This window comes from Onthophagus taurus, chromosome 11, assembly GCF_036711975.1.
Source record: "Onthophagus taurus isolate NC chromosome 11, IU_Otau_3.0, whole genome shotgun sequence".
Classification (NCBI taxonomy): Eukaryota; Metazoa; Arthropoda; class Insecta; order Coleoptera; family Scarabaeidae; genus Onthophagus; species Onthophagus taurus.
The window spans coordinates 34045826-34065366 of record NC_091976.1 but is presented as its reverse complement, the minus strand read 5'-3'; the positions used below and the strand labels follow the sequence as shown (position 1 = coordinate 34065366).

Sequence of the window (19541 nt, the reverse complement as noted above, 5' to 3'; positions counted from 1 at the left end):
ATTTGGAATCAATAATTAATAATAACCTTAAAAATAAACAAAAAGGTTAGATGACAATAATAAATTCCACAAAAAAAGCGGCGCCATCTATTACTGAATAACCAAACTTTTTTAAATAATTATTTTAAAATTAAAAATTAAAAATTGATTTTATTACAATTATTGCTATTTTATTAATTTATCGTTATATTTTAAATTGTGTATGTAATGACGAATTTATAAACATAATTAAATAATTTAACATGTAAAAAAAATAGTTCAAAAATAAATTGTTAGATGGCCACTTTAATTATTTAAATCGCCAAAAACATAAATAAAAATTAAATCGTAATTGAATTAATTTAAATATTATACTTAATATTATTATTATTTATGAAAGTAATGAATATTTTGAAGTTATTAAATGAGAGAAACGAATTATAAAATAAAAATCTTGTAAAGTTGGTTGCCTAACTTAAAATAACATTATGCACCATACATTTTTTTTAGACATTGTTTATCAATTCCTTCGATAAGAACGTGCTTACTCTCACAATGAAAACCTTAAAAACATTTAATATCGAGAAAAACATTTAAAACCATCTTTTAACCGGTTAAACTTTATTAAAGTAAATCAACCTCACGTTAAAAGAACCCCTTAACTTTTAGTGCGCGTTATCTCTCCAAATAATCCAAATTTGTCATCCAGTTAAACATAACAAATAAACTCCCGTTTATCCCAAATAAGTCTAAATAAATTAGTGTAACGTAACATCAAATTATTTTTTAATCATGTAAAAATCGTTCGATTATGCGAAATATTTTCGTCATGGCGTGAATAAGTATTGAGGGATTTTAATGATACTTTTGATTAATTAATCGTTAATTATAATAGAAATGGAGGCCGTTTTAGAACGTCCAAAGTCAAAACAGGTAAGAATTTATCATTTTCTCTTAAATTTTAAGGTTATATTTTGATTGTCAAATCTAGAAAAAGAAACGTCAAATTGAAAGTAAAGTGGCGGGGGAAAGTAGCGGGAGTTTTGAAAATAACGAAGAAATCGAAAATGAGAAAAGTGATGAAATTAATAAAAATGAGAACAAAGAAACAAAGGAGGAATTATCGGTCGAAAATAGCGATATGGATTTATCGATTGGTGATAAAGAATTAAAAATTGATAAGCCAAAGGAAGTAGGAGCAATAAATTTCGAGAGGATAATGCAAAAAAATCGGCAAATAATGCAAACTATCGAGCATATAAACAGTTTTTGTACCGAAAAAACTTTAAATCAAACCCCGGCTATTCGGTGTACGAATGAGATTAAATCTACGGAAGAAATAATTAGACCTTACACGGAATCGCAACTTTCCGCTTTGTATTCTAATTCGGAACTCGAGATGATTGAGCAGTTTACTGAAAACTTCATCGAACATGAATTAAGAGGAAATAATGTCCGTCAACACCCCTTACACGAATTACTCACTTTATACGCTCAATGCCGAAATAAACACGCCTCAAATAATTTGGAAATTGAACAAACCAAGCGAAATTACATCGAACTGCAATCGCAATTATGGTCGATGAATTCTTCGGTTATAAAAGGTCAAGGAGAGTGTCAAGATGGGATCGTTGTTCAAGCTACTCATACTTATAATAAAGCTACGTTTCATAGAAGTTGTTTTCAAAATTTATCGAGGGTTTTAAGTAAAATTAGGCAGATGAGTAATGAAATTCATGTTTTATATTCTTATTCGGCTGCTATTTATAAGTTACAGGTATGAAATTTCCACTGGTGTGAAGTTATCCATAAATTCCAGCCATAAACTTAAATCACTCATAATTCTTACTTCTTATTTAACAGCTTAAAACTCCCATTTGGTTAAAAAAATTTCATAAAATAACCTTTAAAGTGAGTCCAAACTTGACGCATTTATCTCAAAAAACAAAAAGTTTGAACTTTCAACTTTTAATTTTGACATATTTGTCAACTTCATAAAAAATCCTTTAAAATGAGTCCAAACTCGACATATTTAACTTTAATATTAATGGAAATACAATCACTTTCGGTTTGAAACGTCAACGTCAATTTTGACAAGATGACAAATGTCATATTCATTAAAAAAACCTTTAAAATGAGTCCAAAGATGACGCACTTATCTCAAAAAACAAAAAAGTTAGAATAAAAAACATTAAACCCTAAGTTAGCAACAATGAAGATAACAATTTAATTTTTAAATAAATATTAATACCAACCTTATTTTTTATTTTTTTTTTTATTATATTTTTGTTTTTGTGACAAATATTAAGACATTTTATAAAAATTAAGAATATGTCAAAATGACATTGACATTTCACACCGGAAGTTATATCTCTAGTAATATTGGAATTAAATGTATCATGTTTGGACTCATTTTAAAGCATTTTTCACGATGATTACAAATGTGTCAAAATTGACGTTGATATTCTTAACCGGACGTTGACCATAACTTCATTAATATTGAAGATAAATATGTCGTGTTTGTACTCATTTTAAAGGATTTTTAATGAAGATTACAAATATGTCAAAATTGAGGTTGACATTCTAAATCTGAAGTTAGTTATCATATAATAGACAAATGGACAACTTCATGGTGTTCTTTCATGATGTATTCTTTATTAAAAAAACCTTTAAAATGAGTCCAAACAAGACGCATTTATCTCAAAAAACAAAAAAGTTAGAATAAAAAACATTAAACCCTAAGTTAGCAACAATGAAGATAACAATTTAATTTTTAAATAAATATTAATACCAACCTTATTTTTTATTTTTTTTAATAAAATTTTTGATTTTGTGACAAATATTAAGACATTTTATAAAAATTAAGAATATGTCAAAATGACATTGACTTTTCAAATTGGAAGTTGCTTATATCTCGATTAATATTGGAATTAAACGTATCATGTTTGGACTCATTTTGAAGGATTTTTCACGACGATTACAAATATGTCAAAATTGACATTGACATTCTTAACCGGAAGTGGACCATAACTTCATTAATATTGAAGATAAATATTTCGTGTTTGTACTCATTTTAAAGGATTTTTAATGAAGATTACAAATATGTCAAAATTGAGGTTGACATTTTAAACCTACAGTTAGTTATCATATAATAGAAGTTTTATAACTGAAGTTAATTTGGTGTTAGTCACTTTCTTTTTATTTTTAACGTGTTTTTTGGGTCCTTTCACATTGATTAAAACAAATCGACGATTTTTAAGCCACATGATGATTCTTGAATTTTTCCCAAGTTTCTTAATATTTCTTTTGTTAAAAAAGAGCCTTCTTAAATTTTAATCTGTAAACTTGTAACACTTCGTCCTTAATTTCATTTTACAACTTTTTACACTTTAATTTCGTAAATTAGTTATCTTTTTGAACAAAACAAAAAGAAATATTAAGAAACTTCTTTGTAAAATGGATAAGATGAGAGATGTTAATCTATTTGTAGAGTCACTGAAGGTGGCCAAGGGCCGAAACTGGTTAGACTTAATTCTATATAAAATAAAAACCAGTTTAAAAGTACAAAATCAAATTCTAGATTATTTTTTCGTCTCTAGTGTACTTTTAGTGAGTAAATTTATTTAATTTAAATTTACAGAAACAGCCTGTCATCAGTGTTCTGTGATAAAAATGGACAGGCACCAAACAATTTTCAATAGTTTGAGCCTGTCTATTCTGAGAAGTCTTATATTTTTAGAGAGATGAAAACGAAAATCCCGTTTTTCTTAACATTATTCATTTGTGGCTTAGTCAAGTGATGCATAACGTGGTCCAATTATCCTTGTGAATAGACCAGTACCATTTCTTACTCCTTATCGTTATAAAATGTTTTTCTAAGAACCAATCATAATGGTCTACTCCAACCAATTATGAATTATAATGGTGAACCTTGGCTGAGTAACTTACACTTTTAATTTTTGTTCTCTGTTGCATCTTACAATTCATATTACTGGTTTTATAGTATCAAAATCTGTGGCCATATTGGTACAAACTTCTGCACAGGGATGACATTCACTTAAATGAATGCAAGGGTTGAAAACGATGTGGAACGCGGTAGCAAGTATCTATAGTATTCTCCATTCGTTACATAATTTTGTTATATGCAATAGACAGTTGATATAATCTATTTCTTTCTCTATCAAAAACCCACCCTTTAAATCATCCTAATCAAATGGGATCATCCTTTTTTTACCAAATGGGGGTTGTCAAACCCGAATGTTTTTAATTCTAGGTGTAGTGTTTGTTCTAGTTTTAGTTTAATAAAAATATTAATAATTTAGCGCTGAATAACAATTAAAACTAGAACTAACACAATATTTCTAGTTCTAGGTCTAGAACTAGAAATATTCGGGTTTAGCCGTCTTTAGAGTCGTGCGGCAAAACCCGAAACTTTCTAGTTCAAGGTCTAGTTGCTAGTTTTGATAGGTCTAGTGAGTGATAATTCTAGTGTAAAACTAGAACTAACACTAGACCTAGAACTAGAAACATTCGGATTTAGCCGCAAGTCTTTCAAGACGGCTAAATCCGATTGTTTCTAGTTGTAGGTCTAATATTAGTTCTAGTTTTACACTAGAATAATCACTAGAACTAACACAAGACCTAGAACTAGAAAGTTAACTTCTAGTGTTAGTTTTACACTAGAATAATCACTAGAACTAACACAAGACCTAGAACTAGAATCATTCGGGTTTAGCCGTCTTGAAAGACTTGCGGCTAAATCCGAATGTTTCTAGTTCTAGGTCTAGTGTTAGTTCTAGTTTTACACTAGAATTATCACTAGAACTAACACAAGACCTAGAACTAGAATCATTCGGGTTTAGCCGTCTTGAAAGACTTGCGGCTAAATCCGAATGTTTCTAGCTCTCGGTCTAGTGTTACCTCTAGTTTTACACTAGCACTATCACTAGAACTAACACAAGACCTAAAACTAGAATCATTTGGGTTTAGCCGTCTTGAAATACGTGCGGCTAAATCCGAATGTTTCTAGTTCTAGGTCTAATGTTAGTTCTAGTTTTACACTAGAATTATCACTAGAACTAACACAAGACCTACAACTAGAAACATTTGGGTTTAGCCGCACATTTTTCAAGACGGCAAGTTCGTCTGAAGACGCTCTAGTGTTAGTTCTGGTTTTAATTGTTATTCAGTGCTAAATTTGGTTTCGTATTCGATTTAAGTTTATGGCTAGAATTTATGGATAACTTCACACCAGTGAAATTTCCAATCTTTAATTAAAAATCTGAATATTAATTTTTAGATCGAATTATATTTACAAACATTATCAAATAAATGCATCAAACTTTCTGGTATAACAAAACAAAATCCAGTTTCGTTAACATTAGAAGAAACTCCTCGACATCTCTTATCGGATCTTCAAGAATTACGATTGTGCATATCAATCCTATTTATATTCCAAAGACATTTAATAAGAGACCCGGAATTTATTAAAGACACCCGAAGCTGGTTGAACGACTTAATCGCAGTCCTTTTAAGAGTGGCTAATTACCAAGATCACATTTTCATTTTGAATCATATTTTAAGATGTCCCCCGGGCGTGGGGAGTTGGTCAACGCAATTTATTCAACTTCCGTTAAAACCGACGAATTCTTCACCGTTTTCAAGCTACGAAATAAATCATATCGTTACGGTTTTATCGCTTTTGTTAAAACCCATCGAAAAACGAGATAAATTCCTCGAAGAATTAATGCAAAGTAAAGACGCCCCAATGGAAGCACTTTGGGTTATGGTCGATTCCGATGGAGAGGAAGATGAAGAGTCTTCGGGAATGTCGCTACGTGAAAATGATTTAGTCGCAATGTTCAATCAATTACCGTTGGATAATATGTTTAGAATGTTGTTGTGTGTTGTACGAACGGACGGGAACGATTATTTTGATTCATCCCAATTAACGGAACATCATATTTTAAGATTTTTCGCTTTTTCTACGTTATTACTGAAAGTGATTCAAGAAGGATTATTTACTTACGAACAATCTCGTTATAATCAATTCGCTAAAAGGTTATGTAGATTAATTCGGCATATCGTTCAATACGCCACCGATATCTGGGAAATTTTCCAAACGGAAACCAATTTACGCGATGCAGCTATGATGAAACGCCTTCAAGTCGAATACGACGCATTCTTTTTACGCGCCACTTACTGTTTGTATTCGTCAAAAAAAATGGGAGCCTGGCAATTTTTAGCTGTCGTACCGTACGATTTAATATCGAGGCGATGTTTGTGGAAGATTTTTTATTTTTTACATGATTCCGATAGTTTGGCCCAAACGATTCTAGATCCGATTGATAACACCGATTTTAGCGAGAAATTGTGGGACTTTTCCGTTCGCGTTCAATTTGAAGAGAAATTAAATAATTTGGAGGATTCCGAATCGTATTATTTATTAAATACTTTTGCTAATATGGCTTTGTGTCGTAATCAAAAGGATGATGTTGATTTTATTGAAGCTGCTACACACGATTTATTACAAGTAAGTTAATTGGACGTCTATTAAGGCGGCTAAATTGGTTTAATAGAAATATATAATAACTTGGCGTTCTGGTTTAGCTGTACACCTTTTATGGCGGCTAACTAGAATGTTTCTAGTTCTAGGTCTAGTGATATATCTCGTTTTAATTTAATAAAAATATACAATAATTTAGTGCTCAATAATTAAAAGTAGAACTAACACTAGACCTAGAACCTGCTTCAAGTTCTAGGTCTAGTGTTAGGTTCTGGTTATAGTTTAATGAAAATTTTAATAATTTAGCGCTGAATAACAATTAAAACTAGAACTAACACTAGACCTAGAAACTCGAATATTTCTAGTTCTAGGTCTAGTGTTATTTTTACACTTGCACTGTCACTAGAACTAACATTAGACCTAGAAGCATTTGGGTTTAGCCGCACGTCTTTCAAGACGGCAAGTTCGTCTGAAGACGCCCTGCTAAACCTTAATGTTTCTAGTTCTAGATCTAGTGTTAGATATCAATATCACTAGAACTAGGAACGTTCGGGTTTAGCTGTACGTCTCGTAAAATGGCTAAACCCGATTCTAGGTCTACTGTTAGTTTTAATTTTTATCCACCGCTACTTCGAATCAGAGACCTGGATCGAATGGCTTACTTAGTGAATCATATTCTTCATTCGTCAATAGTTACTAAGAATCATGTTGTGTGGTGTTCTTTCTTAAGTTATTGTTATTATTCTTATCATATTAATCGATTCGCTGTTACTATAGTAATATATGTTTCATATATGTTTCATAATACAGGGTGTTCCGGTGACTCGGGGCATAAAATTAACCTCACATACTAGAGCAAAAGTGATGACGATTCGTGAAAAAAAAATTATTATAAAAGTCTTGAAATGGCCAAGATATGGGCCATCAAAGTTCAGAAATTTTAACACATTTTTCTAAATATTTTCAATACCATTTATGGTAGAGCGTTGAAATTTGGTACAGGGTAAACAAATATCAAGCAAAATCATTGAACCAATTTTGACTTTGATCGGGCGGCGGCAACCTTGCTATACAGGTGTCCCTCAAATTCGTTTGCTCAGAACTTTTTTATTCGCTCGTAACCCTACATCTATTTTTGTACTTTTTAGTAGAAAATTTATTTTAGCAACTTTTATCACTCTTTGAAAATTTTGATAACATTGACCGTTTTCGAGTTATACGCGAAAATATTAAGCTTCGATTTCAATAACACTAAAAAACAAAAATCTTCGAAAAAGTCAAGGTAGGCCATGGCAATTAAAAAAAACAAATTGAGCTGTCAACTTGCTTATGTCGTTTAAACACAAACGATAGTTTTTTGTTAGTTAAGTTTTTATTAATTTTAAGTGTTCAAAATGGAGAGTTACACATTTAGTGAACAAACTGACATGATTTTGACATTAAGGGAATGTCATGGAAATAGACTACGTAGAAGAAAATACTACACCTAGTACTTTGGATATGGCGAGGCACTTTTTAACTTCAAAAACAACTGTCTGGAGTGTTCTTCACGAGCAACAGCTTTATCCATTTCATTGTTACAAAGTTCAGGAAGTTCGACTGGCTGATTACCCACTGCGACTGCAATATTGCCAAATAATGCGGCACAAAATCCAAATTGATGATCAGTTTTAAGAAAAAGAGCTTTTTACAGATGAATCCACTTTTTCTAAAGATAGAATCATCAATTTGAGAAATTTACATAGTTGGGCGGACGAAAATCCAAGATTTAAGGAAACTTAGAAATTACAATGGAGATTTTCTCTTAACGTTTGGGCTGGCATTGTGGGCGATGTAATTATTAGACCCGTTTTCTTGCCATCAAGGCTGGGTGGACATACATACAGGCGACATTTAGAGGAATTAGATGATTTTTAGATAACGTTCCTTTAAACACAAGGCAAGCAATGTCGTATATGCATGATGGTGCTCCTGCGCATAGCACACAGGCTGTCCAAGAATTTCTGAAGGAACGTTTTCCGGGACGGTGGATTGGACGAGGGGAAGTTGCACCGATAAGTTGGCCCCCCCGATCGCCGGATCTTACACCTGTAGATTTTTATTTATGGAGACGCGTTAAATCGCTAGTTTACTGCGTTGAAATAATTTCAGTTGATCAACTGAGGTTGCGAATTGTTGATTCATTTGATCAACTTCGAACTGAGATTAATGTTCTCCGCAGAGTGCGCTTTAATTTAAGACGGCGATATCAGGCTTTAGTATTTTTTTCTTCTTTTTTATTTATTACTATTTGTTTATAATTTTATTGTTCTCGTTAATATTTTTGTTAGAATTTTTGTTATGTTCTTGTTTGTTGAAATTACTTTCTTTTATTCAACTAAAATAAATTAACACTGGATTTAACTAAATCTGCACTTAGAAATTTATGCAAATAATCGATTGAAATCAAAGCTTAACATTTTCGCGTATAACTCGAAAACGGTCAATGTTATCAAAATTTTCAAAGAGTGATAAAAGTTTCTAAAATAAATTTTCTATTAAAAAGTACAAAAATAAATGTAGGGTTACGAGCGAACAAAAAAGTTCTGAGCAAACAAATTTTAGGGACAGCCTGTATAGCATGGTTGCCGCCGCCCAAAAGTCAAAATTGGTTCAATGATTTTGCTTGATATTTGTTTACCCTGTACCAAATTTCAACGCTCTACCATAAATGGTATTGAAAATATTTAGAAAAATGTGTTAAAATTTCTGAACTTTGATGGCCCATATCTTGGCCATTTGAAGACTTTTATAATAATTTTTTTTCACGAATCGTCATCATTTTTGCTCTAGTATATGAGGTTAATTTTATGCCCCGAGTCACCGGAACACCCTGTATATGTTTCTTTCATTCGTCAATAGAACCGTGAATAATGTAGTACCGTGCTCATTCAAAAGCAGCGACTGGTTTAAAACCATTCGCGAAATAGTCATTCGAAAAGTTCCGTTTAACGTATTGCTGTTTAATGAATTTTGCTGAAAAAGTGCAAAACTTGTACAAAGTTGTCTAAAAATTAGTCCAAATTAATTTCAAACTATTTAAAAGACCAACATTACTCCAATATCATTTCCAATGTTGACAGAAAATCGCAAAAAATTGTAATAACTACGTAAACACAGCTTTTATTATCTTTCATGTCTATTGTAAGATTTTCGATACAGCATCACATTGAAAAACAAAGATAATTTTAGACACATTTAGACAATTTCAGATATTTTTGTGCATGTTTAGCCAAGTTAAAATAATTTTAAATTTAATTTGATCATTTTAGACAACTTTATAAATCTTTTCAGTTTTGAACAAGTTTAGACAAGTTTAAACAATTTTATATCAATTTTGGACTATTAAATCATTTTGAACAAGTGTACAGGGTGGGCAAATTTGGGTGTTATTTTAGGCTATCTCAGAAACTGTAAAAGATACGAAAAAAGTAGATGCCATGTTCCGGTCTCTTTTTTCGAGACTAATCCAATCCCGCAAACACCAAACCTCTATAACCTCTATAATTAAAATTTTGAATTTTAATCTTTAATATTTTAAAATTAAAAAATAACGCTTATTTTCCCCAAATACACCATGCGTGCAATACATCATTGGAAAGCTAAAAATATGCTCTTTTCAGTAACACCATAATCTACTATAGTTTGTATTTAAAAAAATACAACTTTGTGTTGTATCTCAAAAATCATCAAATATTTTTAAAATTTTTCAACGGCAGTATATTCTACTTAAAAAAGTGTCTTAAGAACGTATCAACCCCATTTCTCTAATTTCAAAAATAAACGAAATATGAGCATTTTTTGAAATCACGAAAATTTGACTTTTTGGCTATAACTTAAAAACAAAAAAAAATAGAGATTTGGTGTTTGCGGGATTGGATTAGTCTTGAAAAAAGAGATTGAGACATGGCACCTACTTTTTTTGTATCTCTTATAGTTTCTGAGATAGCCTATAATAACACCCACCCTGTACATAATTTCAGTAACATTTTGGTTATTTTGATATATTTTATAAAATTTTTATAATTTTAGATAGGTATAAACAATTTAGGCCCACTTTTACCATCCTCCTGATAAACTATCTAGAGCAGTGTTTTTCAACCTTTTTCATGACACGACCTCTAGTAACAAAAAATATTTCGCGACCCCCCGACCCTTTTTTTCATGTATGTTAAAAATATTTAATCCATACAAAAATTTACGACAATTAAATTTAATAATTGTCGTTATTTATGACGACAATTATTTGAAATTTGGGTTTACTGTGATTGAGAATAAACCGCAGTGTGTAATTTGCTTTGAAATTTTGTCAAGAGAAAGCATGAAACCATCGAAGTTGGTACGCCACCTAAACACAAAACATAGCGTTGCTCGCTAGTTATCGAGTAGCTTTTCGTGTGGCTAAAGCAGGAAAACCTCACAGTATTGCCGAAAATTTGATTTTACCAGCGGCTTTAAATATAGCAGAGATTATGTTTGGCAAACAAGAGGTCGAAAAGCTCAAAAGTATACCTCTCTCTGACAATACCATTCAATGCAGGATAAGCAATATGGCGACTGACGTTCGTGATCAAGTCATAGAAAAAATAAAGAAAAGTTCTTTTGTGTCCTTACAATTTGATGAATCAACGGATATTGCGCAGTTTGTAGCTTTTGTGCGTTTTTGAATCCAATGAAATATTGATGGAAGAAATACTATTTTGCAAGGCACTTCCCAAAAATGCTACAGGTCAGTTCTTGCATGACATGTTCGTTGAAGCTACGCAAGATATGAATATCAATTGGGCACAAAAATGCATTGCTATTTGTAGTGACGGAGCAAAAGCCATGACTGGTGCGAAGAGTGGATTTATTGCTAGACTGAAAGAACAAATGCCAAACGCTTGTTGGATGCACTGCTTTCTCCATCGCCAAGCTCTTGCAGCCAAAACCTTGCCACTACACCGCAATTTGCTTTACCACACAGAGGTTAGGTGGTTATCAAAAGGCAAAGTACTGACCAGAGTTATGGAACTTCGCGCTGAACTATTAGTATATTTACAACAAGCCAAGTCACATTACTCTGAATTCATTTCTGACCCGGAATTCCTTTTGAAATTGGCTTTTCTCTCCGACTTATTTGAGCATTTAAACAACTTGAATAAAAGTCTTCAAGGGCAAGATGAAAATTTTTTTACTGAGTTCTCGCGACCCCCTTATAGAGGCTTCGCGACCCCTCAGGGGGTCGCGACCCACAAGTTGATAACACTGATCTAGAGTATAGTTGCCATGGTTACGGCGGTTTTAAGCGTTCTCATTGGCTAAGGCTCGTTACTACCATCTTCTGGTTAAGCTATCTAAGGGATTATTACTATGGTTACGGCTATTTCACGCGCTCTGATTGGCTAGTAGATGGGTTTATCTATAAGATAAATTTAACTAAAAGATGGTAGTAATGGACCTAAGAGTTGGATTTATCTATGGGATAAATTTATCAAGAGGTGGTAAAAGGGCCAAGTTTTGATAATTTTAGCCACATTTTGATTATTTTAGACGGTTTTGAACGAGTTTACACAAATTTAAACAATTTTAGATCAATTTTGTGCTTTTAAATAATTTTTAACAAGTTTAGATAATTTCATTAACATTTTATCATTTTGAACTATTTTGTAAAATTTTGATGACAATTTTCTGTAAGTGTAGTCAAATTTACTAACAAAATTATTTATTAGTCACGTTTAACACTAACTAGACTAAGGGCCGGTTTATCAATGTCAAGTTAAATCTGTTAGATACGCAACTCATGGATAAACTTGCCTAACAAATAACCTCAGTGAACCGTTTATCCAGCAACTTTCTACCCAATAAGCAGCAACCTACAAGATAGAACATAGATGGTACCCCTGAGTGTTAACATTAGAACCGGAAATGAAACGTAATTGGTGAAATTTGAATAATTGACTTTAGTTTATAAAGTTGATATAAACAGCTGATGTTTTGGAGGTTATCATTCTCGTGTGCTTTCGGTATTGTGCTTTGTTTTCGAAAACCTCTTTTATAATGGAATTCCTACATGAATATTTATTAGACAGCGATAAAGATGAGGATATTGTCCAACTCTTAAATTATAAACGACGACCACATATTATAAAAGAAAGAAAAAGGTCAAAACCACTTTGAGGAGTTGGACGAATACGTTTTTTTGTTAGATTACGGTTAAAAAAGGACACAATTTTGTCAATCTTGGTTAAAATTAAGACGAGATTATACTATATTAGATTATAGATTATATTATTTTTTTTTTTTAAATTACTAGGTTATTGTTTATTTTCTATAACATTTTTATATTCGTTTGCCAAATCCATCAGCAAGTTCCTTTCTGCTGTACTAAAATTTGATTAAATTATTAATTAAATTATCCATCGCCACAATTATAAGCTTAATTTATTTTTGACGTTATATTTTGATTTTATTGTCATTTCCTTTCACCAAGCAACCAAACTTGTGCTCACATTTTTTTAACAATATCTAATAGGTAAACCCTTAACCAGTACTTCAATCTGGTGGGTATCCAAATGTCATATTTATCTATAAGATTACCCTAAACTACGGGTGGATAAACGATTCGTCGACGTTATCTATCAGCTACAATTTTAATTGGCAGATAAATCGTCTTAACTAGATATTGATAAACCGGCTCTAAGGCCCACTTTTACCACCTCTTGATAAATTTATTCGATAGATAATTACCATGGTTACAGCGGTTTTAAGCGCTCTCATTGGCTGAGAGCGACAATTTATCTATCGGTTAAATTTATCAAGAGGTGGTAAAAGTGGGCCTAAGACTGTTGATGTCTTAGTGTTAATTCATCATTCGTTTTTCTGTGAATGTTTTAATTAATGTTTTAGATTGGATTTATAAGTAAAACAACTCAAGAAACATGTTCGAAAAATACAAGAATTTTATTAACACACCTAACATCAAAAACACCGACTCTACTTTCTTACATTTTAAAAATCGTTGATCATAACATCTCAAATATAGGAGTTTACGCTTTATATTTATACGAAGAACTTCCAATTTCGATTTGGTTACCAAACGAAGATGATATTGAAATAATTGTACGGATTTTAAAAACGAATTCGTACGGAAGTGAAAGTAGCCGTTGGGCGAGAATGATCATCGCCCGATTAAATTGGGACTTAAATCCATTTATTCCATATAAAATTCATTGTAAAATCGCTTTATTAATAGCGGAATTGGTCGAAGAAGATCCAACGTTTTCCCAATGGTCTTGGGCGATTCTGTTTAAGCTTCGATTACACATCACCGATCGGGGAATTTCTGATTTTAGTAAAGTTCTTGAACCGGAACGTTACGATGTTTTACGTAGAGGATTAAGGGATCAAAATAAAACGATCCCCGCATTTTTATCGGTTTTGGTTACAACTTATGGTCATTTAATTCCGGTTATTTGTAATAAAGGATTAGATCAACTAATTTTTTTACTAAATCAACAAAAATACGAAGCCGTCTTATTCGCTTTGAATCTCATTGTGCCGTTATTTTTAAATTGTCAGGAATCCTTAGTAAACTGTGATAAATTTCAAACGATTATACTCGGATTATTAAACGCTGATAAAGGATATCTCCACCTGGTTTCAAAAAACTTACAAAATCCAATTTTAGAGCAATTCGGACATATGATTGGAAATCAAATATTAAATTGTTCCGAATACGAAGTTGAATCGCCTAGAATCGTCGTTAGGCTTTGGATGAATTCGTTAGTTTCGGTTCCAAATTGGAATCGAGATTTTGGTGTTATGTATCTTTTGGATGTTATTATAAAAATAAGTTTCTTTTACACCGAAGCTTTAGAAGTTTGTAAAAATACGCTGAGGGAGTTGTTACAATGCAGCACACCTCAAGAACAATCAACAACGATCACGTCGTTATTTAAATGGGTTTCATCTTCAGCGAATACTCCGGGAACTTTATTAATAAATAGTTCTTTATCGAATTGTCCGTGGTTAGCTTATTTAATGATTGATTTGGAATTCGAAGAGCGCGAAAAAATTACTGGGTTATGGAAAGAAATTTTAATGCAATTGGAGGCGCAAAAAGGAAAGGTTAATGTTGATGCAGCAATTCGAAAGGCAGCGGGAAATTTGAAATTGCCATCTTTTACTTCTGGGTCGTTATGTTTTTATCGATGGGCGCAACAAGCTTTAGATACAAGCGTTGATCATCCTTTATTACCGTTAATTTGGCAAAAATTTTTTGGTTTATACCTTGATAGGATCCCGTTAAATGGGTTTGTATTTATTTATTGAATTTATGTATTAATAATTAAAATAATTTCTTTTAGGAACGTTCGAGTGGTTTGTTTAGGAAGCAAATTTTTTGAGGGGGTCATTAATTTCCAATTCCAAAAACGATTAAAAAAACACCTACAAGATTGCGTTAATTATTACAAGGAACAAGTTGAGGAATGTTCGATTAATGACAATGCTCAAAAATTATTTTTTGAGTCATGTTATGAGTACGTTTATCATGAATTAAGTTTGCAAAGTTAAAATTATGTTTTTTTTAGATTATTTCGAGCTTACAGCTTGTGGTTGGAAGAACCAACACTTCAAAATGAAAACATTTACCTTCCAAGACTTCCAACTCAATGCAAACCACAATTACTTGCTTTTATTATGCAAGGAAATACGGTAATAGTATATTAAAAAACAAGTTTCGTAAGAAATGCACGAATTTAAGTTGAAAAACGAGTGGCGAAGCCACGACTTTTTTAATGAATGAGTGCTTTAAGTCTTATGAAACGTGTTTTTTGTGCTATTTTTTGTAATTCGCGTTTTTATACTTTTTTTTTAACAAAAATAAAGTCAATTTTGGCAATGTAGGGAAAGAGGTATGTAGCAGTTGGTAACACCGGAACACTTGAAAATAGAAACTATGAATTGACAATTAGAAACTGTCAAAACACAAAATATATTCACCTGAAAAAAAATGTTTGATGTACAGGGTGTCCAAATTTCGATGGGTTTGCAGGGTATCTCAGTTATTATGAAAGATAGAAAGTTGCGGCTTTCGCGAACCTGAGCTACTTTTTTGTGAAACTTACAATGGGGCAAACCAAATTTTCATAGCCCTCTTCGTTTTTGATATACAGGGAGTGTTTGAAATTTACGATTTTCAGACACCACTAGTGACAAGTCTAGTGCAAGTGTAAAATTAACACTATACCAAGAACTAGAATCACTTGGGTTAAGCCGTATTGAGAGACGTGCGACTAAACCCGAATGTTTCTAGTTCTAGGTATAGTGTTAGTTTTAGTTTTACAGTAGCACTGTCACTAGAATTAATATTAGACTTAGAACTAAAAATATTTGGGTTTAGCCGCCCGTGTTTCAAGACGGCTAAAGCCAAATGATTCTAGTTTTAAGTATAGTGTTGGTTCTAGCAACGGTGCTAGTGTAAAACTAGAACTAATACTAAATCCGAATGTTTCTAGTTCTAGTGTTAGTTCTAGTTTTACACATGCACTATCACTAGAAGTAGAATCATTTGGGTTAAGCCGTCTTGAGAGACGTGCGGCTAAACCCGAATATTTCTAGTTCTAGATATAGTGTTAGTTTTACACTTACATTGTCACTAGAACTAATATTAGACCTAGAACTAGAAACATTTGGGTTTAGCCGCCCGTCACTGAAGGCGGCTACACCCAAATGATTCTAATTCTATTATCGGATTCAAAAGTATTTGCCCCTCACTTTGAACGCGAATAACAAAAAAACTACTCCGTAGAAAAAATCGAGACCATCTTTGTTGGACGCGAAATAATTGTTTATAATGTGTGGTGATTTCAAATTTTTTCTCCCACTCGTATAGGAATTGTTACAGGTATAATGAGAAAATGTACGCGATTTCGGACGATCGGCGAAGAAGCTCGACTTTGCGATTTTTTTACATGGGAACGGTTCATCGAAAAAAATCTAAATTTCGACCACACATTGCCTAAAGTGTACTAAACATGGCAGTGTTTTGATTTTTTGATTTTACTGACCCATTTTCAAAAAAACTACATTATGTGAAGTAGTGATATCTCGATAACGCGAGATCGTATGAGATTGAGGCTAACATCATTTTGACCGCCTGATGAAATTGAATAAAACCCTAACCCTCATTGTACATGAAATACTCAATGCGATTTTATAATGAGAGTTAAATGAATCCGCGCGAATCTATTTCCGCGGGTGTGAGGAGCGGAGGAAGGTTACGCCGGCCGGGCATCTTCGGCATTATGTGGCGGGGATGCATCTTCAAACGTATAGGATAAGAACGGCTTAAGCACACTGTACAAATTTTTGTTATTTTTTGCATTTATTTTTCAATTAAACAAGTCACTATTTTTTACTGGTAACCACAATTTATTGTCTGCTAGATTAACAGTATCACTGTTATTATTCGTGGGTTTATATACGGTTTTACAGAAATGAAAACAACAACCAATTTTTCGATTATTTACGATTATTCTGGAAATTATATTGATCATATATTGATAATTATATTGTTTATATATAAGTAAATTATATATAGTAGAATAGTGGTTTATATGCAGGGTAATTCAAATTCGACCCCCACCATTAGGATCTCAGAAACCATAAGAGATACAGAAATGGTTAGATGGGGGCAAAGTTGCGTATCTTAGAGCTCATCATCTTTCAACTAAGTTTTTGGATCTAGCCGTTTTAGTTTTTAAAATTTGGACGAAAAACAAAAAAATTGCTTTTTCGGTTTATGTACAATGAGGGTTAGGTTTTATTCAATTTTATCAGGCGGTCAGAATGATGTTAACCTCAATCTCATACGATAACGCGTTATCGAGATATCACTACTTTACATAATGTAGTTTTTTTTGATAATAGATCAGAAAAATCAAAAAATAAAAACACTGGCATGTTTAGTACACTTTCGGCAATGTGTGGTCGAAATTTAGATTTTTTTCGATGAACCGTTCCCGTGTAAAAAAATCACAAAGTCGAGCTTCTTCGCCGATCGTCCGAAATCGCGTACATTTTTTCATTATACCTGTGACAATTGCTATACGAGTGGGAGAAAAAATTTGAAATCACCACACGTTATAAACAATTAAATTTCGCGTCCAACAAAGGTGGTCTCGATTTTTTCTACGGAGTAGTTTTTTTGTTATTCGCGTTCAAAGTGAGGGGCAAAAACTTTTGAATCCTATAATAGGTATAGTGTTCTATAGGTATAGTTCTAGCAACAGTGCTAGTGTAAAACTAATACTAAACCCGAATGTTTCTAGTTTTAGTGTTAGATTTAGTTTTACACTAGTACTGCTGCTAGAACTAACACTATACCTAGAACTAGAATCATTCGGGTTAAGCCGTCTTGAGAGACGTGCGGCTAAACCCGAATGTTTCTAGTTGTAGGTATAGTGTTAGTTTTACATTTGCACATTCTTCTAGCAACACTAAAAACTAACACTAAACTCGAATGTTTCTAGTTCTAGTGTTGGTTCTAGTTTTAATTTAATAAAGATTTTAATAATTTAGCCCTCAATAACAATTAATGTAATGTAAATAATATAAATGATATAATCATTATCAGATAATGTTTCTATTGACAATGAGAAAAATCGAGATTTAAATAAGTTGTTTGGAAAAGTCTTAGGTTCTAATTCTAGCACTTGAAATAAATAAATGATTTACTCTTTGGGTTTATAGTTAAAAATAATGAATTACATTTTTTTTTGTTAAAGTCACCATGGTTAGAATATTTAAACTACTACAAACTTAAAGAAGAACAAACCAATTCATTAAAATCCTGGAGATGTGCGAATTATCGTGAAAAATCAAAAATTAATCTTCCCCATCCAAACCCCGGGGGGCGCGTCGAATCTGCAAATCCACGTGAAAGAATTTTAAAACGCCTCGAATCATACGACACCCCAAAAGAAGCCCCGGCATTAAAAATATCGGCACCTTTAGTACCCACTTTGGATTTAACAAACAAAACGACCATGTTTAAAGGATTAGAACATGTTTTTGCGAACGTTTTACGATTTTCCAGGTAATAAATTCTATTTAAACTAAAAATTTATTAATTTTTGATTTTATTTAAGAGAGTTCAACTTAAAAGCTTCCGAATACAAAGCTTTAGATTGTAGTTATTTGGAGTTAATACCTCAAGTTTATATGTCGGTTTTATGTGTTATTAAAAAGCAAGTTACTTGTAATGGAAATAAGAATTCGCGATGTTCTGGCCCTGCTGTAATCACTTTGGAAATTAAAGTAACCCTTTTTTTTTAATTTATCATTAATTTGATTAAATTTTTTTTAATTAATTAGGAAGCTCGAATTAATGAAAGAGTCCAACACCAAATTGAAACGAACAGAAGTAATTATGATGCTGTTTGCAAAAATTTACTTCAATTACCACCTCAATCACTTTGTTTATCTTCGGTTACTTTAAACCAAACTATAAAGTAAGTTAATTTTCATACTTTAATTTATTTTTATTTAATTAAATTTAAAAATAGATTACTTCGAGTGAAGCTCCAAGAAGATCCTTCATCGTTAGAAATGGGAGTTGAACTTTTTTATCATATTTTAAGCTTGATTAATGATGAAACGAACAGTTATCTTCCAGCCAAACAATTATTTAGTCAATGTGTTGAAGATTTAGGAAGGGTTTGTATTAAAGTAATTGGAAAGTAATTGGAAAATGATATTACTTTCCCTCCTTTCCAATTACTTTATTAATTTATTTAATTGTTTAGTCTCACATTTATGGGAAAGAATTTGAAACTCCCCGATTATTAAACAAGATTTTATCAAATCCCGAATTAAGCGGGTTATTAGCCCCGCATTTTTCACCTCAAAATTCAGGGACGGCGAATTTTTTGCTTATGTATTCAACGATTTGTCAAAATATTGATCAAAAATTTGATATAACTTTCGCGTTACTTTCCAAGGTAAATTAACCACTTCATATTATCATAATTAA

The 19541-nt window shown here is 32.1% G+C and overlaps 1 protein-coding gene across 1 annotated transcript in view; it reads left to right on the top strand.

Moving 5' to 3' along the window:
• Positions 1–491: 491 nt before the first annotated feature.
• Positions 492–19541, top strand: part of LOC111417917 (ectopic P-granules autophagy protein 5) — a 27454-nt gene continuing 8404 nt past the window's right edge. The window contains exons 1-11 of the mRNA XM_023050327.2: positions 492–912; positions 971–1756; positions 5279–6511; positions 13412–14817; positions 14872–15045; positions 15097–15220; positions 18295–18605; positions 18658–18826; positions 18884–19020; positions 19075–19225; positions 19315–19509. Of these exons, the coding sequence (XP_022906095.2) occupies positions 877–912; positions 971–1756; positions 5279–6511; positions 13412–14817; positions 14872–15045; positions 15097–15220; positions 18295–18605; positions 18658–18826; positions 18884–19020; positions 19075–19225; positions 19315–19509 (4722 nt within the window). The 5' untranslated portion in view covers positions 492–876. The remainder of the gene's footprint in view (positions 913–970; positions 1757–5278; positions 6512–13411; positions 14818–14871; positions 15046–15096; positions 15221–18294; positions 18606–18657; positions 18827–18883; positions 19021–19074; positions 19226–19314; positions 19510–19541) is intronic.